We start from the raw sequence: 20,376 nt of genomic DNA, 5'->3' as shown, positions 1-20,376 counted from the left end.
TCGAGCAGTCAGGGTTTTTTTCGCTAGTCAGTGTGCTGTGCCATGTACTTTTGGGGATGTTTTGGTCACCAGAATTTGCTGCAAAGGGAGCACTCTTGACTGTCACGCTGCACTTTAGTACAGACAGCTGTGGACATGATGCAGCGGCACAGAGGAGAAGAAACTTTCCACCACAAGTCTCCAGAACATTAACTTCTCTCTTCTGCTTGGAAGTGGTGAAATAACAGCTCACAGCAACTTAATACGACACAGTCTCTGGTTTTTGTTTGGTATCTGGTGTCGGCAAAAACTGTTATACATTTCACATCCGTCATTAGTGCCGTTAGCCTGTTCAATATATTAAATGAATGTCATTGTCCCGCTGAACCCATTCAAACTTTAAATCTGTCCGATCTGTTTTTTTGTTTTTGGGGGAAAAAACAAAAAAACAATCACATTAAACAGCGGAATCTGATCCCACTCACAACATCCTGAGTTGGGTACAGCCCAAGAGCTTTGCATATTATATCAATTGGATTCATGGGAGGCGGTAAACAGGCAATGAGGAGGCAGGTTATGACTTAAAAGAGCAGTCCTGTGTTTACTTACCTTTTGGCATCCGCGTGAGGGGAGGATCACAGCACTCCATGTGGAAGCCCCGGTCACAGGAGTCGCAGAACAACATGTTGTCCTGCACAGTACAAACATGCACAAGATGATTATTAATCACTTCAGACGTGTTACAGACAAGGTAAGTCTCATGGAACCAAAAACATGCATGAAAGTTAAAACAATATACTAGGGGCAAACTGTATTTTCATGAAGTCAAATATGTGTCACCCATGTCCAATAATATGGTTATGATGCACTTTGTTTGATGATAAAGCTCCTGAGATCATCCTTATGACAAACTTAAATAAGAATTCCACATATTTATGTAAGTGTTCAAAGTACATCAACCTCTTTCACTGTGCTAGGGACGCTGGTGTCCTCGGCCAACAATACTGTCTTTTAGTGGCTGTAGTGCACTGAGTTTTAAAGCTAGAATGAAAATACTGCATGAAACTGAAAGACCTGATGAATCCACTGGTTACAAACATGTCATACTTAATAATGCTCCAAAGGCAGGAAACATTTTGGCAAGGGAAAAACTGGCAAAGCTAATTTCGCAGGGGTCACATGACTTCAAGATATGTGAATGAAAATGGGTTAAATAGGTACCAGTGGGTCTCCTCTTTACAGACATGCCAACTTTATACTAGTCCTGTGCCATTTTGGGCAAAAAAAAAACAAAAAACCCATGCAGTTTTCCTCACTGTGATAAGATCATTTTTAAAACTTGACATCACTGTATAAGATGACCTATTGTGACCTCCGGGATAATCATAGCCGCCTGAAACTTGACAGCCACAACCTAGAGACGTTAGGCTTTCAGAGGATGTATGCTGTCTTTCCAGAACAGAGGTGCTCACCATCCAATCACTGAAAAAAATCTCCAAATGTCAAGTTTTTGAAATCAAATCACAGCATAGATTTTTCTGTGGTTGTCCTTCAAGTCTTGGTGTCTTAATATGGTATTTTGGCGGGATTTTTGACCATTTTTTAATCAATTCTCAAGTGATTAAAAATGTTTACATTTTGCACCAAATCTGTGCAACAAATCCTAGAAGAGGTTAAAGTTGAAATGTACTTTGAAAATATCCACCTCGACTGGTTTAAGCAGCTTCTTTGTTTCCATGTTGCTCTCTTTTCTCAAAGACGTATTTTATCACTGTGCATCTGGCAGTATGTTGTGCATTTTGTCTCACCGTCAAACCTCTCTACAAACATTTGAATAACAATGATGCCTCACTTGACAAGGAAGAGAAATCATGCCGATGCTGACTAAAATAGCTCAATCCCAGGACCACAGATATGTCTATCAGCATTTCTATCTGGCACTTAAGTAGAGAAGAGAGCGTTAACAGGCACCGTTAAGCTGCCAGTCCGCCATATTCGCTCATCCACTCACCGCATTCTTTCCTTGATCCTGACAGCTGCTGCAAGTCTTGCATTCGATGCACTGCCACCACAGAGCCTTGACTCGCGCTGTGAGCTCTGGGGAGAACTTGAGACAGGACGGGTGGCCTGCAGGTAGACAGACACGCATACACAAACAAGTGCGTCAACGTCACAGACTTTTTTAGTGGCTGCTGACTGACAACCATGACCCACTTGCATCATTGTAGGAAGAAAAAAAAAAAAAAGAGAGATCCTTTTGGAACTGAAAGCCCTCACTGAATCAAACCTGGCTGCAAAGAGAGTGTTCAAACATAAATGACAATCTGTCAGAGCTGTGCTTTTGCTGTTTGAAGAGTAGCAAACAAGATGGTCTTGTCTGGGACAGAAACCCACTGAGGGAAGAGGAGGAACACAATCTCTCCTCTGCTTTCACTAAGCAGCAGGAAAACCATAATTATATCCCAGCTTCTCTGAAAGCAGAGACCGTTGCCAGTATTTGTTAATTATTGTCTTCGTCTTACTCAAGTTTAAGCATGGTGTGCTGGACCGAAAAAAGGGGCAGAGAAAATAAGATAATGAAAATATCACCACAGAACAACTATTAAGGACAACTTTTGAACTCTACATTTCCAAAAGAAAATGTGACTGTGCTCCTGCTTATAAAACAGCAATTGAACCATTGGATATGTCTGAAATACTGAAAGAAATTGAAGTGGCAGTCCAAATACAATAAGTGAAAAAGGGTGAAAATTGTAGTTAAAATGGACATCTTAGGCTACATCCACACTAATGCCTTCATTTTGAAAGTTATTGCTTTTCCCAAGTTTACGCCTAGCGTCCATGCTACTGTGATGTTTTGGAACTATAAAACAGAGACCTTTAAAAGCGTTTAAACCCTGTTTTAATTTAAAAACTCCAGGTTTGCATTTACGTCTGGGGGGTGAAAATGGAGACTTTTGAAAACAATGATGAAGACACCCTCATTCATTTACCAATTAGGTCTTATCAGTCACAACAGATTAAGCCAAAACATTAAAGCTGGCTGATATGCCTTTTGTGATTTTATACTACTTGTGTGGGTACTCCTTCCCTGTTGCCATGGCTTCCTCCAGTGATGGATAACGCTCCCATGACAGCTCTGATATATCACTGCATTTGTTTTGAATGATTCCCAATCTGTTTTCCATCACCTTGACTACCTCACAATCTTGTTACTATCAGTAGGAGCTCCATCTCATTATCAGTCCAAGCAAAGGAATCTCTGGTCTTACTTTTCGCCGTCTCTGTAGTGTTTCCTGTAAGTAAGCAACCAACCACGGAGAAGACAATCTGCTTCCTGTTTACATAGGTAGTTGCAAGCCCAGCGTACGTCAATGGTCATGTGATACACATTTTCAGGCGTGTTATTATGGACGGAGATTAACACTGAAACGGTGTTTAAACATTTGTGTGGATGTGGCCTCAGCTGGTTGAAATGTCTGCTGACATGTAACCACTGAAAGCAGTTGAATAAGAAGATGAAAGTTATAGAAAGTTCAGTAGAAGAAGCAGCAGCAGAAATAGTTGAAGTGTGCAGCTTCCTAAAAGTACACTGATGGTAATCTTTTTACAGCTCCAGTATGTGAGCATTGTGCTTGTATTATTTTCTCAGCTGCAAATGCCTTTTTACAAGAATGATTAGATTACAGATTTGTATTCTAGCCAATCACATCCATACTTTGCAAACAGCTGATTGGACCCTCTTTTGTTGTGCTGTTGTTTACCACAAAACTAGGAAAGATTAACAAAGCCACAGACTGAACTGGCACTTGCTGGTCACAAAGCAGCACTCACCACTATTGCCACAGTCGGCGCAGGAGATGAGTTCCTCCGGCCTCTTGTCGCGATTCTGCTCCTTGGTCCCCAAGCAGAAGCTGCAGATGGGAATGGGCTCCGCCACCGGCTGGCAGTGGGACAGAAGAGAGAGGGGGAGAGAAGTTGAGACCGTCAGTCAACTTAACAGTTTAATTGTACAAATGAAAACAACAAAGTGGCCTTGTGCGTCCTGCCACAGTGGATGACTGTTGCTGTGTGTATTAACAAGCCAACAGCAGACTGAGCGCTACAATGACACCACAGAGCATGTGGATCTGTGAACAGAGTTTAGGATAATGAAGAGCATGAGAGTTACAGAGTGATGAGTGAGCTTGTATAATTTATGTGACATGACATGTTTGAGGCTGCCATCTTGTGTCAGTGTCTCTGCTGACTCTTGTGTTGTGTGATCAAAAGCTGTATCTCAGTTCCTTTGGTTGTATTGGCTGAGGAGTTTAACTCCAGCGCAACGTGTCCCAATTTGACACTGAAACATGCCATCAGACATTCAATTCTGGTGCTGCATCAATCTTTTAGCGCATCCCCGAAAACACAAACCGTGTCAGCAGGTGTGCACTCACACACAAAGCAAACACATTATCTGATACGCAGCTAAGCCAGGATTGTGTCCAGGAAAACAAAAGGCAGGATAACACTTTACATGTTGTTAGACATCAAATAGGACTTGTGTGTCCAATAAAGCTGAAAAATCACATCCCCGAAGCACTGCAGGTGCACTTCACAGGCGCAAACACGAGAGGGAGGGGCCGTGGGGTGACTCTCCTTGAAAGTTTCTAGAGCCTAGAAGCCCTGAGGGGAAGTGGTGGCTTACTGCTACCTCAGAGTACACCACAAGTCATTTTCAGCAACACACTGTTTACTGCTGAGTATCAAAGAGATACAAGTGAGTCAAATTTGTATTACTGAGATAATTTAAACATAAAAATCCATATAATCTGGCTGTGATATTTACAACTCACATAAATGTCCTGAATATAAATGAATGTTGGTAGCATCAAATGCCAGGAGAACTTGTTTTGTGTATTTAAAATTCTGTAATAGGGTTGTTCTGTGTTTTAAGGTGCCAATAAAACTCATTTTGACCTTTTCATATTCTGTTGTAGAGCAACAATAATGAAAAGCAGCAGGTGTAATTAGGATCTTCTGACTGTGATCGAACTAAAAAGCCCAAATAAATGTCTTCAAATTGATACAAGCAAACTTAAAACGAAAAAATAATCTAAGGTAACCAGCTGCTTAAATCGTCACTGGAGCAACCGTTGGTTCTTACAGGTCACATACAGGATCATCTATGTGTTAACAAGCTGTCTTCAAAAACTGAGTGTGTGTGTGTGTGTGAGAAGAGTGATGGACACTGTGCATACTACATCTGTTGCCTCACTGCTTCCACATGCTAAGCTTTACGGTGGAAGCCACTGTTGAAAACAACCCCCATGACATCGGGGCTGGTGTGTGCCAGCACGCACGCGGGAGACTCTGAGACTGTGATCTAATGACACCAAAGTGGACCGTTTTGATCACCCTACTAAACTCTTATGTGTCAGCCCAAACACTGCATGGTAGCATCTGAGAAGACACAAGCGCAAATATAAAATCAAAAGCCTTAAAACAAGTCAGAATCCAAACCTCAATCCAATTTGAAACTTGTGGCAGGACTTGAAAATTGCTGTTCATTCCCAGTCCTCTTGAAACTTGGCTGAAATTGAGCAATGTCCCAGCTCTCACAACTTAAAACTGACATGAAGTGGATAAATACTTAGCACTTGTTGTTTTACATCCATGCTTAATTCAGATTAACCTTTTGAGATTTGTTTTCACCTTGACTGTCTTTTTTGTGTTCATTTGTGTCAAAAAGCCTAATTATCCTAATAATTATTTAAAGTTGGAATGCCATTAAAAAGCCCAGGGCAGATGAATACTTCTGCAGACACAAAAAAACACAATCTTTTAATACTGAGAAACAAGAGATTCTTCAGACACTTCAATGAGCCACCAACATCACCAGGTTCATGTGTCTGAATGAAAGAATGGTTCTTGATACTCACGGGCTGTGCTTACAGTATTATGAAGCAACTTTAAGAATACTTCACCTGCCAAACAACAATGTGGCAGTTTCAATTACTCACCCCATGTTACTTTGAATTTGTAAAGAAAACTTTGCTCTTCTCACAAGCGCTTACAGTGAATGACGAATCCAAAAAACAGAGAAAGTTCTTGAACTGTACGAGGGCAGGCGTGCTACTCATGTGTGCCTGGGGCTGTTTATGCTGAAGCCTGTTTAATAGTAAAAAATTGAGTCAAAAAAACATTGAGCATAGCAATAGTAACATTACAACCGAACTCTTCTTCACTTCCCTGGAGTCACCAAGCAAGACTGGATAACCTTTAGGATAAGCACCACTCTGCCTTCGCAAGTCGAAGTGTGTAAGTTTGCCATACTAACTTTTAACACGGATAACATTACCACCAGCAAAATACCTCACCCAATTAAATCCATGCTCTACTTTATTATTTTTTTTTACCAGTTTAGTGTATCACTGTGCTTAACCACAAGTAGCCACGATGAATGTGTTTTTCAGGGGTGGATTTAGTGATCTGGGGGCCCAAGGCCAACATCATCTTGCTTTACCTTTCACCCTTTCTCTAACTGGAAATGTCAGAACTGGCAGTGGGAGAAGAAGTAGCAACTCACAACTTTTTTTCCTTCAGTAAAACTATTCACTATTATTAATACTGCACAGTAGAAATCCTGAATTCAGTTTTTTACTCAAAGTGAGTAAAAGAGAGAAATTATCAGCACACTGAACTGAAGCTTTCAATTCTTATATAATGCTGGATAGTTTAATGAATGATAAAGTCTTATATTTTGTGACACACTAAGTTCCACTGAGATGCCTATTTTTTACTTTGGGGGCCTTCTTTTGGTTATTTCGCTACACAAGGAGTTAAAATAGCAACATTATTGAATATTTCCCATACCTAAGCATCATGATAAATCTATAGCTACTGCAGGTGTGTTGTTCAGAACCCAAAGGAGCACAGTGTTTGTACGAGCAGTTCTTGAGAAAGCTGCAAGCAGCGCTACCACAGGCCAAGCAGAATGGGCATGTGTAGCATGGGGACTGCAAGTTGATGTGCAAATGGTCATTTGGGGGATTAAGTATTCCTTTAACAGACAGCATAGGTTTTCTTTTTGTTGAGCTGTTAAATCCACCCATTTTAAACTCAGTAATGAGGCTGAAGTTTGTGCAAGCTTTGTCTTTTTGTCACTACTTACTATGAGTTTACAGAATAGCTGCAAAAATTGAAAAATGAAAAAGGAATTCTATTCTCAAGCACACTACTGTGTACGTTTTACATCATCGTGATCATTTTACATCATAGAAATCATGAAAAACTTTGTAGGAGGCGCACACAAGGTCATAACATGCACGTCATCCCACAGGGAACAATCCAATCATTTATTTAAATGGGAAAAACAACATGACATTCACTGAGGATGGCGTTACAAGGTTTTCCACAGGACAACAGTGTAAGTGCACATAGCCGCAGAGAGCTGGGAAGGCAGCAGGTCCTGGCAGGGAGGAGACAGGGACAAGAGCGTGATTTATTGGGTTCATTTCCTTCTGACTCAGGCTCCTTCCAACACCCCCACTACACCCCTCTACCCACCCACCTAACAGCACAGGGACAGAGAGAGCAAGAGAAACAAAAGGTAAGGAGTGAGGGAGTAAAGGGAAGAAAGAGGTAAAGAGAGAGGAGGGTTGTAAAGAATGAGTAGTGAAGAGGGAGGCAGATAAGCACAGACACGCAGGGTGCAAAGAAGAAGATAGAGTCGTACTTGAGGATAAATATATAAGCACTAGCTCTGTTTTCCTGAGACCATTTTACAGTCTCACAGGTAACGAGTATATAAAATGGTGATCATGCACTGGATTATACAGTAAGATCCCAAAACAAATCGTTACAAAATGATATGAATGCACAATAAAAAAATAGCTATACTGAAGAAAAACTGAAGAAAAATGAAAGTCAGCAGCGAGAAGAAAGAAAAGAGGAGTGTGAAAAAAGACAGAGCGAGGACAAAAATAAGAATCCAGAGGGCAGGAGAGTGAAGGAAATGAAAAGTGTAAAGAAAGAGAGAAAATCTGCAGCGGCAGTCCTCTGAGCAGCCTGCGTGCGACCAACACCTCAATCATTCCTGACGCTTAACCCCTTCCCCGCTGGAGCAGGTCAACTGCTCCCACTCGCCCCGTAAGCGCTCGAGTAAACACGAGCCAAGAGTGAGCAAGCGCGCGTCGCCTTACACATACACACAGACACCCTGTATAGAGACGCATGTTACAGTGAGGCTTCAGTTACTGGCTGCCACTGTAAATTAATCCCCAACAGATACTAAAAAATGAAAAGCTAATCCTCCCTTCATGACAGGGATATTGGAACAGTGAAACACAATTCCTCCTGAGAGCTGTTTTTCCTCCCTGTTTCAGCCTTTTCTACCTCAGCCAGCATCGGCTGCCAGGACTGCTCTTATACCACAACATCGCTCTAGAAATTTCTCACATCGACCGACTGCTTGAGTTAAGTGTCATGGCCGACTTTTGACTTGAGATGTGTGTGGATGTGTGTCTATTTTAAGCCTGTGTGTTCATGCTTTGGCATGTGCTCTTCTTTTTTCCCCCCAATGTAAGGAGCGCTCAGGAACAAAACGCTGTTCTGAGCCAAAAAGACACGCCTTGTGGCAACCGTTAGCAGCTAGCCACATCGACTGGGCGGACTTGAAATGCCATTAAAAACATGTCTTACAAGTTACAGGTTCCTCTATAAATACATGCCTGGACACAAACAGACAGGTGAGTGCACACTAGTCTGACCCATGCTGTGTCAACACTGTCAGATACGCTCCATATCCTGTAGCACTGTGCTCCAAATTTGGCAAAATTATTCATTTTGTTTTCAAATGGTCAAAATGAATACTTGAGGCAACATGCAGCATTGTCTGAGACCTTGTGCCGAGAGATAACAGGGTATGGAAAACAACAAACTGTGGCCCGGTTTCCTCTTTATAAACTGGCTTATTTTATCTAAAGACAGAGGACAGGAGAGTGAAACAGGAAGGAGAGAACAATAGAGGAAGGACGAAAGGAGAGGGAGAAATGGAGGAGGAGGGAGAGGAGGAGGGAAAGAAGGATAAAAGGCAAAGGGAGAAAAAGAGAAAGAGGGAAAAGCGTTGCTGTTGTCCTTGTCTCATCTCAAGTCAAGGATCTCATTAACATGGGAGCCCAATCTCAGCAACCCCCACCACCACCACACTTCCCTTATGGCCACCCCCACCTCGAACACAAACTCATTGATCACTGTTACAGGACACACCGTGCAGACGACACACAAACACATTTGCACTTGTAGTCATTAGATGCACGAAGCACTAGTAGTCATGAGACATTACTCGGCGGCGGCATCATCATATAAAAGTACACAAACATGTATACATTGATGTTCAAGTGACTTTGGTTGAGATGTAAGAGAGTGATGTTGACATTTCAAATCTGAAATCCCTGTGGTCCCACTGGCGTATAAATGACTTTAAAGTAAGTGGTCTACATTTTCATGTGACGTCTACAACAGCCTGAGGAAGTGTGTTGTGCCGGCATGCCCTCCCTTCAGCCAAGCATCACCCTCCATTATCGTCGAGGTTAGCCAGGGAGCACAAAGCTAAATCACTGCATCAAACGGAGCGGGGCTGGCCGCGCTCCAGCCGTCACTTCCACAGCTGCTCAACACATTGGCTCTATTTGCAGGGTGGTGAGGTTAGCCATACGCAAGGCCTCACACAGCTACACTTCCCTTGCCAAATGCCATTCACATCACAGTCACTGGTGAGCTCGAGGTAACTGCTCCCCCTGGGTGCTGACACCACTGCTAATGCTGTTTCTATAGACTCATGGCTCGCAGCGTCTGCTCCTGGTTGCTCTTCTGCAGCCAGTAGGGTCAGATTGGAACACCTTCGCTGAAAACGCAAATGATGGCCAGTGCTAAGGGTACTGGTAAAACACTGGCACTGTATAAACACACTGTCTGGCATGTGTTTTGCATGTGACAAATTAGACACAGACCTCACTTTGAACAGTTTTTATCATAATTATTTTCAGAAGACAGTCCAGATGAAAACTGTTGACAATGACGTCAGTGGATTATCTTAAAGGTATACTATGCAGGAATTGTCAGTTACTGTTTGTAAACACAACATCCAAACTTGGCCACACCTCCCTCCCTACGTGTATGTACACTAAAAACTACTATTCTAAGAGCGTTACATTTGTTGTTAAGGAAAAGCCAATACTTGAGGAAGCTAGCTAAGCTAACTGCCGGCACCTACCTGTCCAACAGAGAACAGGCTAACTCTGTGTCACTCTTCATCCCCATTCTCTGCTTTCACTTTTGTTTCGGATCAAGCTCTGTCCACTTAGCATTTTGCCTCGCTGTGTTTGTGTTTTACAGTGCTGTGCTGCGTAGCTTCTTCCTAGATGTGTGGTGCTTATGGTCTAGCACATGGTGGCTACGTTTTCATCAAGTCCCCACCTTTTCTGCGTGCCATTATTGGCTGTGGGCAACACCCCTCTACACATCCTATAACCACAGCACAATTATAAGAAAATCAGAAAATACAGACAGAGGGCAGGGTCTCTGCAGATAAATACACCACCACACATTTCTAGTGGGTTGTAAGTGATGGTTGAGAGGGATTACTTTTGCATCTGTATCTTTTTCTTAAAGGAAAATCCTGCATAGTATACCTTTAAGTTACCTGGGGACACCATGTCTGGAAAAACACATAGCTTGTTGATCTTTCAAATGTGTTTTTTCACTACTTCACACACCATAAATGATGACTGTATTTGGGGTAGCAGCGGAACTTTGAGGCAGATATCTAAAATATCCACACATATAGACACACCAAACTGACTTCAAAGAACTAGTTGCGCAAAGGCTGACTGTTATGTCGCCTCGTTTCTCAGCCAAAAAGTTGCACATGTATACACTGCACATACATTCTATGTTTGCGTGAGAGAAAAATCAATCTCCATACCAGCAGGTGGTGGCAGTCTGCATTTTTTATTAAAAAAGGGAAACCAAAGGAGCGATAGGACAGATTGAACACGCTATTTAGCCAGTTAGCACACGAACAACACAACTCGATGTTGAAAGAACAAAAGTTATTGGATTTGCGGTAGCAAGCAATAACACAAACAAGTACAAACCGTTTTTGCTGCAGAGCTCAATGGCAAAAAAACAAAAAAACTGATGTAACAAGTTTGTTTTCATCTCACATGCTCTTGACTTTAGCTGTTTGTTTGCTTTCATCACTTCCATATCTCTTCTCATGGACAGAGTTGAACTGCCAATCACAGTGATTTTACTCACTGACAGGTTTCGCCATCTAATCGCCAATTCAACATGCTGAATTAGCTAACTAAAGCCAACGAGGGCTGACAAAGGCCGGCTAGTGCCAACGGTGCAGGACATACCACCCAAACTCAGGCAACATGTGCTCACCTACCGCCGACATTGAACAATGGCAATGACTGGCAAATTACTGCTTACGGCAGAGATGAAAATATGTTCATTACAATTTGTGTGAACTGACCGTTTAACTTAATAAATGCTCTTCAGTTTTTCCACTTCACAGCTGGTGTGTACTGCTAAATGTCAAACAAGAACTGGGTCTGTGGTAGCAGCGCAGTGTGAGGTTAAAGCTGGTGCCATCAGAGACTGGAACAAGAAATTTCAACTTTAGGCACTAATAACGGGTCAACTGAGGCCAGGGCTCTGGCCGAATGGAAACAACAGATCCCTGTCAGGGAAATGGAGGCAAAAATAAAGACTTTCTACAAGTTTCACCTCCTCCTGGAAAAATGAGTCCTACATCTGAAATTCAAGCCGACAATAGAGTCAAGGGAGACCATTTCATCGCACCCAATTAGATAATTTTCCAAGCATTCCTGTGATGCTGTGCTAACTCTGAGAATGTTTCCATCCACCCAGTGAACACACAAAATCCTCTCCTGTGACTACACAACATGATATAGCGCCAACGGGGGATGGGAAGGTAAGAGAGAGAGAAAAAGAAGCAGGTTGCACCCAAGGCATATAATCGATGTCTGAGGGCATTTTGTATTCACGGTTCTCCCAGTGATGATACATGATGTCTTCACCTTGAACCAACACAAGCAGAGATAATGTGTGTGATGGTAGAGAGAGACAGGTGGGGTTGATCCAATACTGGAAAAGTGGAATGAATTACAGTGAATAAATATATCCATTATGGTTTATAATAAGCATTGCCTAATGTAGCAGCTTGACAACCACTACCAGCAAAGGAACCATTAGCTGCTGGATGCTAACCTGTTAAAGGGTCAGTGGGATGTTTTGGAGGGAAATCGCCACAACACTGTGTACGAGCAGATAATGTGTCTGTGTGTATGTCGTTCACGAGCCACTTTTTTTCACACGTCCTCGCCGTGACACTGCACATCCACATCGAGAACTCTGGTTCACCCCGCTCCAGCTGTTGAGGAGAGGGCAACTGCGGGGCAGGGAGATTGCTCTTGCCTATTATGACGGAATGAACATCATACACACACACACACACACACACACACACACAACTATATACCCACACAGATATACACACAAAGGCTCAGCGTCAAGCCCATCCCACCTAATGGCCGTAGCCTCATACTGCTAACGGGCGCTCAGGGAGGCAATGAGGTTTGCCATCTATATATCCATGACCTCTGGTTGACTTCGCTCCCCCATTCAGCTCCCCCTTCATGACCTGGCAATGGTACCCTATTAGGGTGAGAGGGGGGAGACAGAAATAGGGTCTGGGATCCTGTTTGAATGGAGCGCTCCGATACAAACATCAGCGTGTTGAGTACACAAATCTCCCCGCAAATGGGGTCAAAGCCAGTGCTTAGCCATTTGTTTGGATTTTCCTCCCCCCTGCCTTCACTCACACTCACACACACACACACACACACACACACACACTCTCTCTCTCTCTCCCCCTTTCCTTGGGAAATCATAACTGATAGCAATCATGCGGGGCAATATAGCAATGATGCACCGGTGGAAGAGCAGGGGAACTGAGCGGAGTGATCATGCAACGCCAACTCTGTCTTCAGCGCATAGTTTCTATCTCTTTGACGCATATGCCATCGCACCGGCACAGGCTAACATATACATCAAGCACATACCAGCAGTCACTTGCAAAACACACATGATTGAGCAGCAATAAGGTTGCATCCTCTGGAGAGATATATGAAAAGGAACATCACAAGAAGCAGGAGGGAGGAAGAGTAAACAGGCTTGTGTGAATGCCAGACGCAAATGTCAATTTCCTCACTGCTGCAGCAGCTTCTCCATGCCCTATCCAGCCTGAAGATGCGCGTCACAAACAACAAAATCTCCACACGTTTAATTCAACATCTTTGATGAACAATTTGATGCAACAGGGTGGTCTTTTTTCTCTTTCAGCAAAATCACTTGGGCTAAAATTGATTTTCTGACAAAATTTAGTTTAAATTTACAGCATGTGATAACTTTTACACTTACTGGTGCAATATTAAGTTAGATATTACAAATTCCCCTGTGTACAAACATTGCTTTCCCACTGAGGTGTGCACTCCTTTGTGTTTTCATTTGGCTCTCTAAGGCAGGCCTATCAGTAGCTGAGTCAGAGAGAAAGAGGTTGATCTCTGTTCGTCTTAAGAGCGGGCCATCTGCAGCCAAGCAGGTCACTATGTTAGGCAGACCCCATGTGACTTCAGCCTGCTCTCTAGGCTAATCCTACTTTGTGTGTGTGTGTGTGTGTGTGTGTGTGTGGGTGTATGTGTAAGGCCGTCCTTAACATGAGCTTCTGTAGCTGCACAGACTTGTACACACACACACACACCCACACAGGGGCCAGATAAAGCCAGGAGCCAGTCAAAACAGTGTTTACGGCTGATCTAGTATCCTCCAGATCTACTGGCTGTCTGATAACCTAAGTGACATATGACCCAGTGATGGGCCACTTGGCTGAAAGATATTGGCGTGTAGCTCTAACAGGTTTACTTACATGCTGGTTGTTAGAATGCATGTTTGCACGTCTGTAGGCATCTGAAGTGATATGTGTACGTGTGAGATCTTGTGGCAGACTGCACTCGGCTTGTGTGTTTATGTCTGTTTGTACTATTCTGTTCCTTTCTTTGCATGCAGTTGTATGGTTTTAAACGCGAGTGTGTGTGTGTACACATGTCCCTGGCCCTTCGAAGCAGAGGTTAGCAGCAGGCTGCTCTCTCTGATCAGGTTACAAAAGTGGGTGTGTTCCCTCTCTCCTCTGTCGCCTGCATGTCTGCCTCTCCCTCTCTCTCTTTCTCTCTCTAACTCATTCTGTCTCTCTCGCTTTCTTCTCCCTCTGTGTCTCTGCCTCTCTCTCCCTTTCTAGTTTCAGAGGCCTGTAGCTTGCGTCATCCAGGCTTCTTCCTTTGGCACCACTACAGACCACCTCTCTCTCTCTCTCTCTCTCTCTCACTTGTCTGTGTTCCTCCCCTTCCCTCTCTTCCTTTCTTCCACCCATCTCTTGACAGGGAGCAGCCCTGCAGCTGGTCCACACTCCCTGCAGGAGGCTGAGAGCCATGTGACTCTCTACCCTGACCTCCTCCTCAGCTGAAAGCTGGCCCACCAGCCGCCAACCCAGCATCACGCCTGTATTGCTCGCCTGGATCACAGCGCACACACCTGAGATTCTGTCACTCATATATTCATCCACACTGACCAGCTGGGTTCAGTGAAGTCTTTCTGACATGTATTCTGACCCAGTACCCCTGTTCTCATGTCTTAAACACAAAGATGCACACTCCAGTTTGTGCAAAGATCCTCACTCTGGCATCTGTCTGATGTTGCTCAACCCTTCTCAGCCACTTCTAAAATAACTTTGCAATGTGCTACGTAAACCACTACACCATATGCTGGATGAAAATTCACAACTAACATTCACACAGTCAAAGACCATGCTGTGCTGTAGTAAAATACAGCCTTGTAGGAAAGTACCAATTTGAACAAGCAGAGAAAATGCAGTGCCAATGTCTTGGGTAATGCCAGCTCATAGATCTGGACAAATCTGGGTGTACAGCAACTATTGTGTGAGTAGAGTGACTGTTGTGTGGATTGCAAAAAGACTCAGAGAGGGTGTTTTTGGTTACTTTCAAATATCACATTCACTCTCTTTCTGTTGCCCCAAAAAGTTTTGACTGAGGAGCACATCTGATTTCTTGTCACAATTTCCTCAACGACAGCTGTTATTTCAACAGTATATGCATGATCTTATCAGACACAAGGTGCCAACAAATAAGAGTGGTTTAACCCCTTTATCTTTTTACATGTGTAATGTATACAAAAACTTTCTATCAACACTGATCAACAACATCAAAATGGTAACTGTTGCTGTTTGATGTCCATAATGACTGTGACTAGGTGTTTACTATTTAATGTATTTTATTAACATGTCTAAGTTTGAGGTGCATGCACATAGCTTTACATGTTTGTTGTCTTTCTCACCTTGTCTTTCTCATGGGGCAACAACCGGACAGGTGGAAGTGATTCCAGAGACACGGTCCCGGTTCCGTCATCCAGGGAGCTGCTGCGGCTGACTAGCTGGAACAGAGGACCTTGCTTGACCACACGTCCATGGGCCACGGCCCTCTTCAGGGCCACCCTCAGCTGCTGGTGGAAGAGGCCGGGCCCCATGGAGCCGCTACCTGACAAGTAGGCCGCCACATCAGCCTGGCACTTGAGAAAGCGCTCAATGTTCTTTAAGCTGGAGCCGCCAGGCTCATGGAGCCCCTCCAGGGCCCGCTTGATCAACTTGTTCCAGTCGAGTCCTGGTTTCTTCCCCGAATGGGAGTGAGAGCTACCACCGCCACTGCTGCTACCACCTCCTCCCCCTCCACCACCTCCACCACCTCCACCACCTCCTCCTGAGCTGCCACTACCTTTGGGCTTGGGCAGAGCCAAGCGCCCTGGGTTGTCAGGGTCCTTGTAAGAGTTGAGACCTTTGTTGGTGACCTTAAGAATGGTACCATCCTTGACACTAAGCTCTAACTGCTCCAGAACCGTTTTGCGATCCAGACCATGGGACATGGAGACCGCATTGCAAATTCGCTCCTCTGACGGTCTCTGCTTCTGCTTCTTCACCTTCTTGATGGCCTCTAGGATCCATTGGGTGTACATTGGGTTGGCCAGTTTCACCATGGCTGCGGTCTGGGTGGGTGCAGGGGCCCCTAGGCCCTACCGCAATGACCACACACAAAAAAAGGGACTGTAAGCCAAGGACACACCTGGCCTGCGCCGTAGCGCCGCCGCCTCCTCTTTTTCTTCGCCCTCTGCCTGCGTATTATCCCTTGTCCTGTGGTCGCACAGAGAGTCCCTCAGAAGCTGAGTATGAGCAGCACGGTAATGAGCAGCTGACCATAGCACAAACCCCCCGAGCCAACCCTCCACCCTGTAAAATGCAGCCCACCCACCACCCACTCCCAACCAGGTGAAAGTTCCTGGTGAGAAGCAGGGGGAGTGGAGGAAGTAGCAGGTCTATTAGCAACTTAAACTTCCACAGAACACAAAGTAGGGTAGAGCAGATCTTGGTGATAAGAGGGGCTTTCAAAAAATAAGGTGTTTCCCACTTTGTCGCAAAATACCTGCACACGGACAATAAAACTGGTTCAGTCAGTTTCCTGCCGCTGGCAAACTAGCCGAATCTCAATGCACGCTGTGGAAGATGATCATGGTCTCCAAGACATAAAATTAGTGTTTCAATGATAAAGGTGAAGGCAACACAGTAAATATGTTTTCTGTGGATTATAACATTCCACAAGATGGGAACTTCCACTGCATCCACGATTCCTTGTCTTTACTTGTTCTCTCTCGCTGTCTTTTATTCTTCCAGCAGTCTAGGCTTCTCAGCTCTGGGACGGAACAGATATCTCACCCCAGGGAGCAGCCACGACTGATCACCTTCATGCTTATTGCACTTCAGGTGCTGACGAACCCTGCACAAAAAAAATAAGAAAACAACACACAGAGACAGAGGTTAGCAAAACCTTGCAGAAAATAAGTGAGTAAGTGGGAAAAATATATGACAATGAAATTAAGTCTTTTAAAGATGAGAGTTTTAATTAGACGCAGAAAAGGTGCAGCATTATAAACAAAACTGGGACATCATATAGTACCCTAACACACATATATAAACAAACCCATGCATGCTTTTAGAAAGCACCATAGGTTTTGGCCATGCACTACTAATACTATGCAAATTATGAAGAGGAGAAATCCCTTAGCTGACACACCTCCTAACAGCTTATGAATCTATGGTTTGGTATGGTTTTGTAAATAACCGTGCAATTCTCATGTTACATAGATATCACAGCCCAAACAACTGCCAGAGTAGTGCAGGAATCACAACAAACAGATAGGACCATAACCTCTAACAACCACTGGAGATGGCACAGATGTGTCACATAATGATGGAAATGATGAGTTATAACAGGGTAAACAACATCATCCTAAAAACTGCACTAGCAAGTTGACCAGTGGGCTAGTTGGGTTGCTAAGGTAAACATGATGCAGTCAAAACACAGACTGTTAGCAAACATTAGCTGAGAGGCTAGCTAAAAATCAAAGCTTAGCCAATTGTCGCAATGCCAAACTATTTCCTGCGGTGCTGTTTACTCTCACTGATATGATATTATGTAGCTAAGTATGTGACAACAAGCCTTCCCGCTAACTGCTGTTGTTTAGCAAGCTAACGTTAGAAGCTAGCCAACGAGCTAGCGTTACGATTATGTTACTAACGTTAGTCGCTAACCCGAAACGTAAACAGCATGAAACGAGCGGTTAGCCAGCGCTCCAGCTCAAAAACACAACGTATTCCCCGTCAGTCGGTGTTTCAGACAGCACTAACCACCACACCGCAGCAAACACAGCGAATAATCTCATTTTGAATGTCATTCAGATATTAACGTAAGATCGCGGCCTTGTAAAAGGCACAATGCAACTTGCAGACGGCCATCTCGGCTAGCGGGCAAGTGCAAAAAATAAGATATCACAGCGGCGGATTCTGCAGTATTACATGTTCTCCGGCCTCCTTCTCAGCCTGTGGTATGGGCGAGGAGCCTCTGCCCGCTTAGACGCGTCCCTACAAGCGGTCCCCACCTCGCTGACTTCCTCCCTCCACCAACCGCCCTCCCACGTAACGCTACAGCCTGCGGTGCGGTGAAGACAAGGCCGCTGGAGCGAAGTAGCTAGGCCTCGGCTCCCCCCTCCGTACCCCCCACCCACCTCCGCGATCATCATCCCTCCGTACCCCTCTCTCCCTCTACCTCTCGCGGTTCCCCAGAAAGCCCGAGCTGGTCCGGTTCTGGTTTCCGAGGGAAGCTCGGGTAAAGCAGACCGTGTAAAAAATCTCATATTCCCCCATCCGGTTTCCGCTGCTACTCACCGGAATTTCGTGTCGAGCCGCCGAGGAGAAGGTGCCAAAACCGTGCGAAACGGAGACAACAACAAGCCTAAAAATGCAGCCACAGACCAGGGGTTCTAGAGCCGACGCCATCTTTGAGTGAAACAGGAGCACGGCTGGTGGGGGAGGGGGGAACACTGAACCGTCAGGCAGGGCCAAGGGACCGTCTGCATGGTGCGAGGCGAAGAACCAGGGGAAGAAAAATTCACTGCAAGGCGCGGGGGGCGGCGGCGTTGTGCTGTTGCTATGAGAGGGGTGTGGATATTGCTTGAGCACATGAAATGGAAGAAAGGGACAGATGGTGGTGGTGTTGGAGGAGGAAAAAAAATAAAAAGAGAGGATAGGTGTTCTCGCATTCTCTGCTGTACTACAGCTACATAGGGGGGATTCAAGGGAGCGTCCGCATTTTGTCCAGCAGTTGTAAAAAAAAAAAAAAAAAAAATCAAAGCCAATGAGCGTGCCTTAACGTTAGAGGGTATTTAAAGATCAAAGTGAGACACCCCACCACACTGCAGTCTATTGTAGCAGCTGTGTGTTTTTTAAGCTAAAGATGGGAAGAGAGCCACACAGATCCAGTCCCCAGAGATGATCAGATGTTGCAGTGTGTAGCTATCTGGAGTATTACAGTACATGATAAAGCATGTTATTATCTGTCTATGCAGAGTAGTCTCTAAATGCATTACTCGTCAGACTGTGAAACAGAGTATTATCTTTCCAGCAAAGAAAACTATTATGTAAACTGTCTGCAGCTGATCCACTTTGTTACATTTCATTAAATGACAGCTGAGTCTAACACCTTTTCTTCTAATTTATGTTTGGAGAGAGAAGGCATTTTTTTTACAGCTCTCAGTGCAATATAAATTACAGCATCTGGTGACAGATGGAGGCAACATAATGTGAAGGTATCACATTTGAATCTGCAGTGTGCTCAATTTAAAAGTGATTTGCACTTAATATACACAAGTTATGGACACTTTATGTTTAATATATGTTGTAGAAAATTAAAAAATTACAACATTAAAAGAAATAGCCATTAATCTTGGCTCATAACACACAGAGTTCTACACAAGGGTTGATAAAGTATCACGTATAGCCCCGTAATTTATGAATCTGCCTTGGGGAAATTTGAACAACTTAAGTACAGCCTTCTTACTAAGAAGAAAAACAATCAATAGAGGAAAACTGATTTTGCAGCTTCAATTTCATGATCATAGTGATACAGAGGCACTTGTGTTGGAAATCTGGCAGCAATCTTCCTTTTCTATTACAGGCTAACGCTGAAAGCTCCCTGGGTGGAAATTAAATTATCTGCAGCTTTGTGTAAAATGATGTGTACGGCAGTCCTTAGAGACGGATTATAGAGTGTCTTATAGGGAGCAATTAGACCTGAGCTTTTCCCATGTTAGAGGTGTCTTGTGAGAGGGTGAACTGCTGTCAGCACAGTGGTGATCAAATAAAACCGGTAAGGTCACACTTTACTTGCTGTTTATCTTGCACTTCTTCAGGGACAGATAAATCACATTCCAACGACAAGGCACTAATTATAATTAACGGCAGTGTTATTACACAGATAAATAGTGTGAAGCGTTAACACATGATCGGCTATTAGTACGCCTCCTGAGGACTCACATATTACATTAGTGTGTACAGTAGGCCGGCTAACAGATGGACAGTACTCAGGAGAAGCTTGCACCGCATCTATCGTTCCTGGCCATGAATAAATAATGTTGTTTGCCATGATCTACAGTAGAGGCCATGTTCACTAATACACAGCAACAGAAACAAACTACCCGGGGTTGGGGTGGAGGAGCAGGGAGTCATTTCACTGTAATTGTGATAAGATCTTATTGATTTTCAGTCAGAAAAATGGAGGCAGAGGCACAACTTGAAGACTTTTACTTATTCCAAATGAGTGCTGTCAACTTCTACAGTAATTGGAAGAATGAGGGCAGGGATGTAAAGGA

General features: G+C 44.0%; 1 protein-coding gene across 2 annotated transcripts in view; it reads right to left on the bottom strand.

Moving 5' to 3' along the window:
* kat6a (K(lysine) acetyltransferase 6A) overlaps window positions 1-18,541 on the bottom strand; it is a 35,185-nt gene extending 16,644 nt beyond the window's left edge. For both annotated transcript variants that reach the window (XM_049578040.1, XM_049578041.1), the window contains exons 1-5: window positions 18,395-18,541; window positions 15,460-16,946; window positions 3,814-3,922; window positions 1,991-2,106; window positions 589-670 (exon numbers count right to left, since the gene is read on the bottom strand). In XM_049578040.1, the coding sequence (XP_049433997.1) occupies window positions 589-670; window positions 1,991-2,106; window positions 3,814-3,922; window positions 15,460-16,152 (1,000 nt within the window). In that variant the 5' untranslated portion in view covers window positions 16,153-16,946; window positions 18,395-18,541. The remainder of the gene's footprint in view (window positions 1-588; window positions 671-1,990; window positions 2,107-3,813; window positions 3,923-15,459; window positions 16,947-18,394) is intronic.
* Window positions 18,542-20,376: the final 1,835 nt, after the last annotated feature.

Source organism: Epinephelus fuscoguttatus, linkage group LG6 (assembly GCF_011397635.1).
Source record: "Epinephelus fuscoguttatus linkage group LG6, E.fuscoguttatus.final_Chr_v1".
Taxonomy (NCBI): Eukaryota; Metazoa; Chordata; class Actinopteri; order Perciformes; family Serranidae; genus Epinephelus; species Epinephelus fuscoguttatus.
The sequence above is the reverse complement of the archived record's forward strand: the minus strand, read 5'-3'. Positions and strand labels throughout refer to the sequence as shown.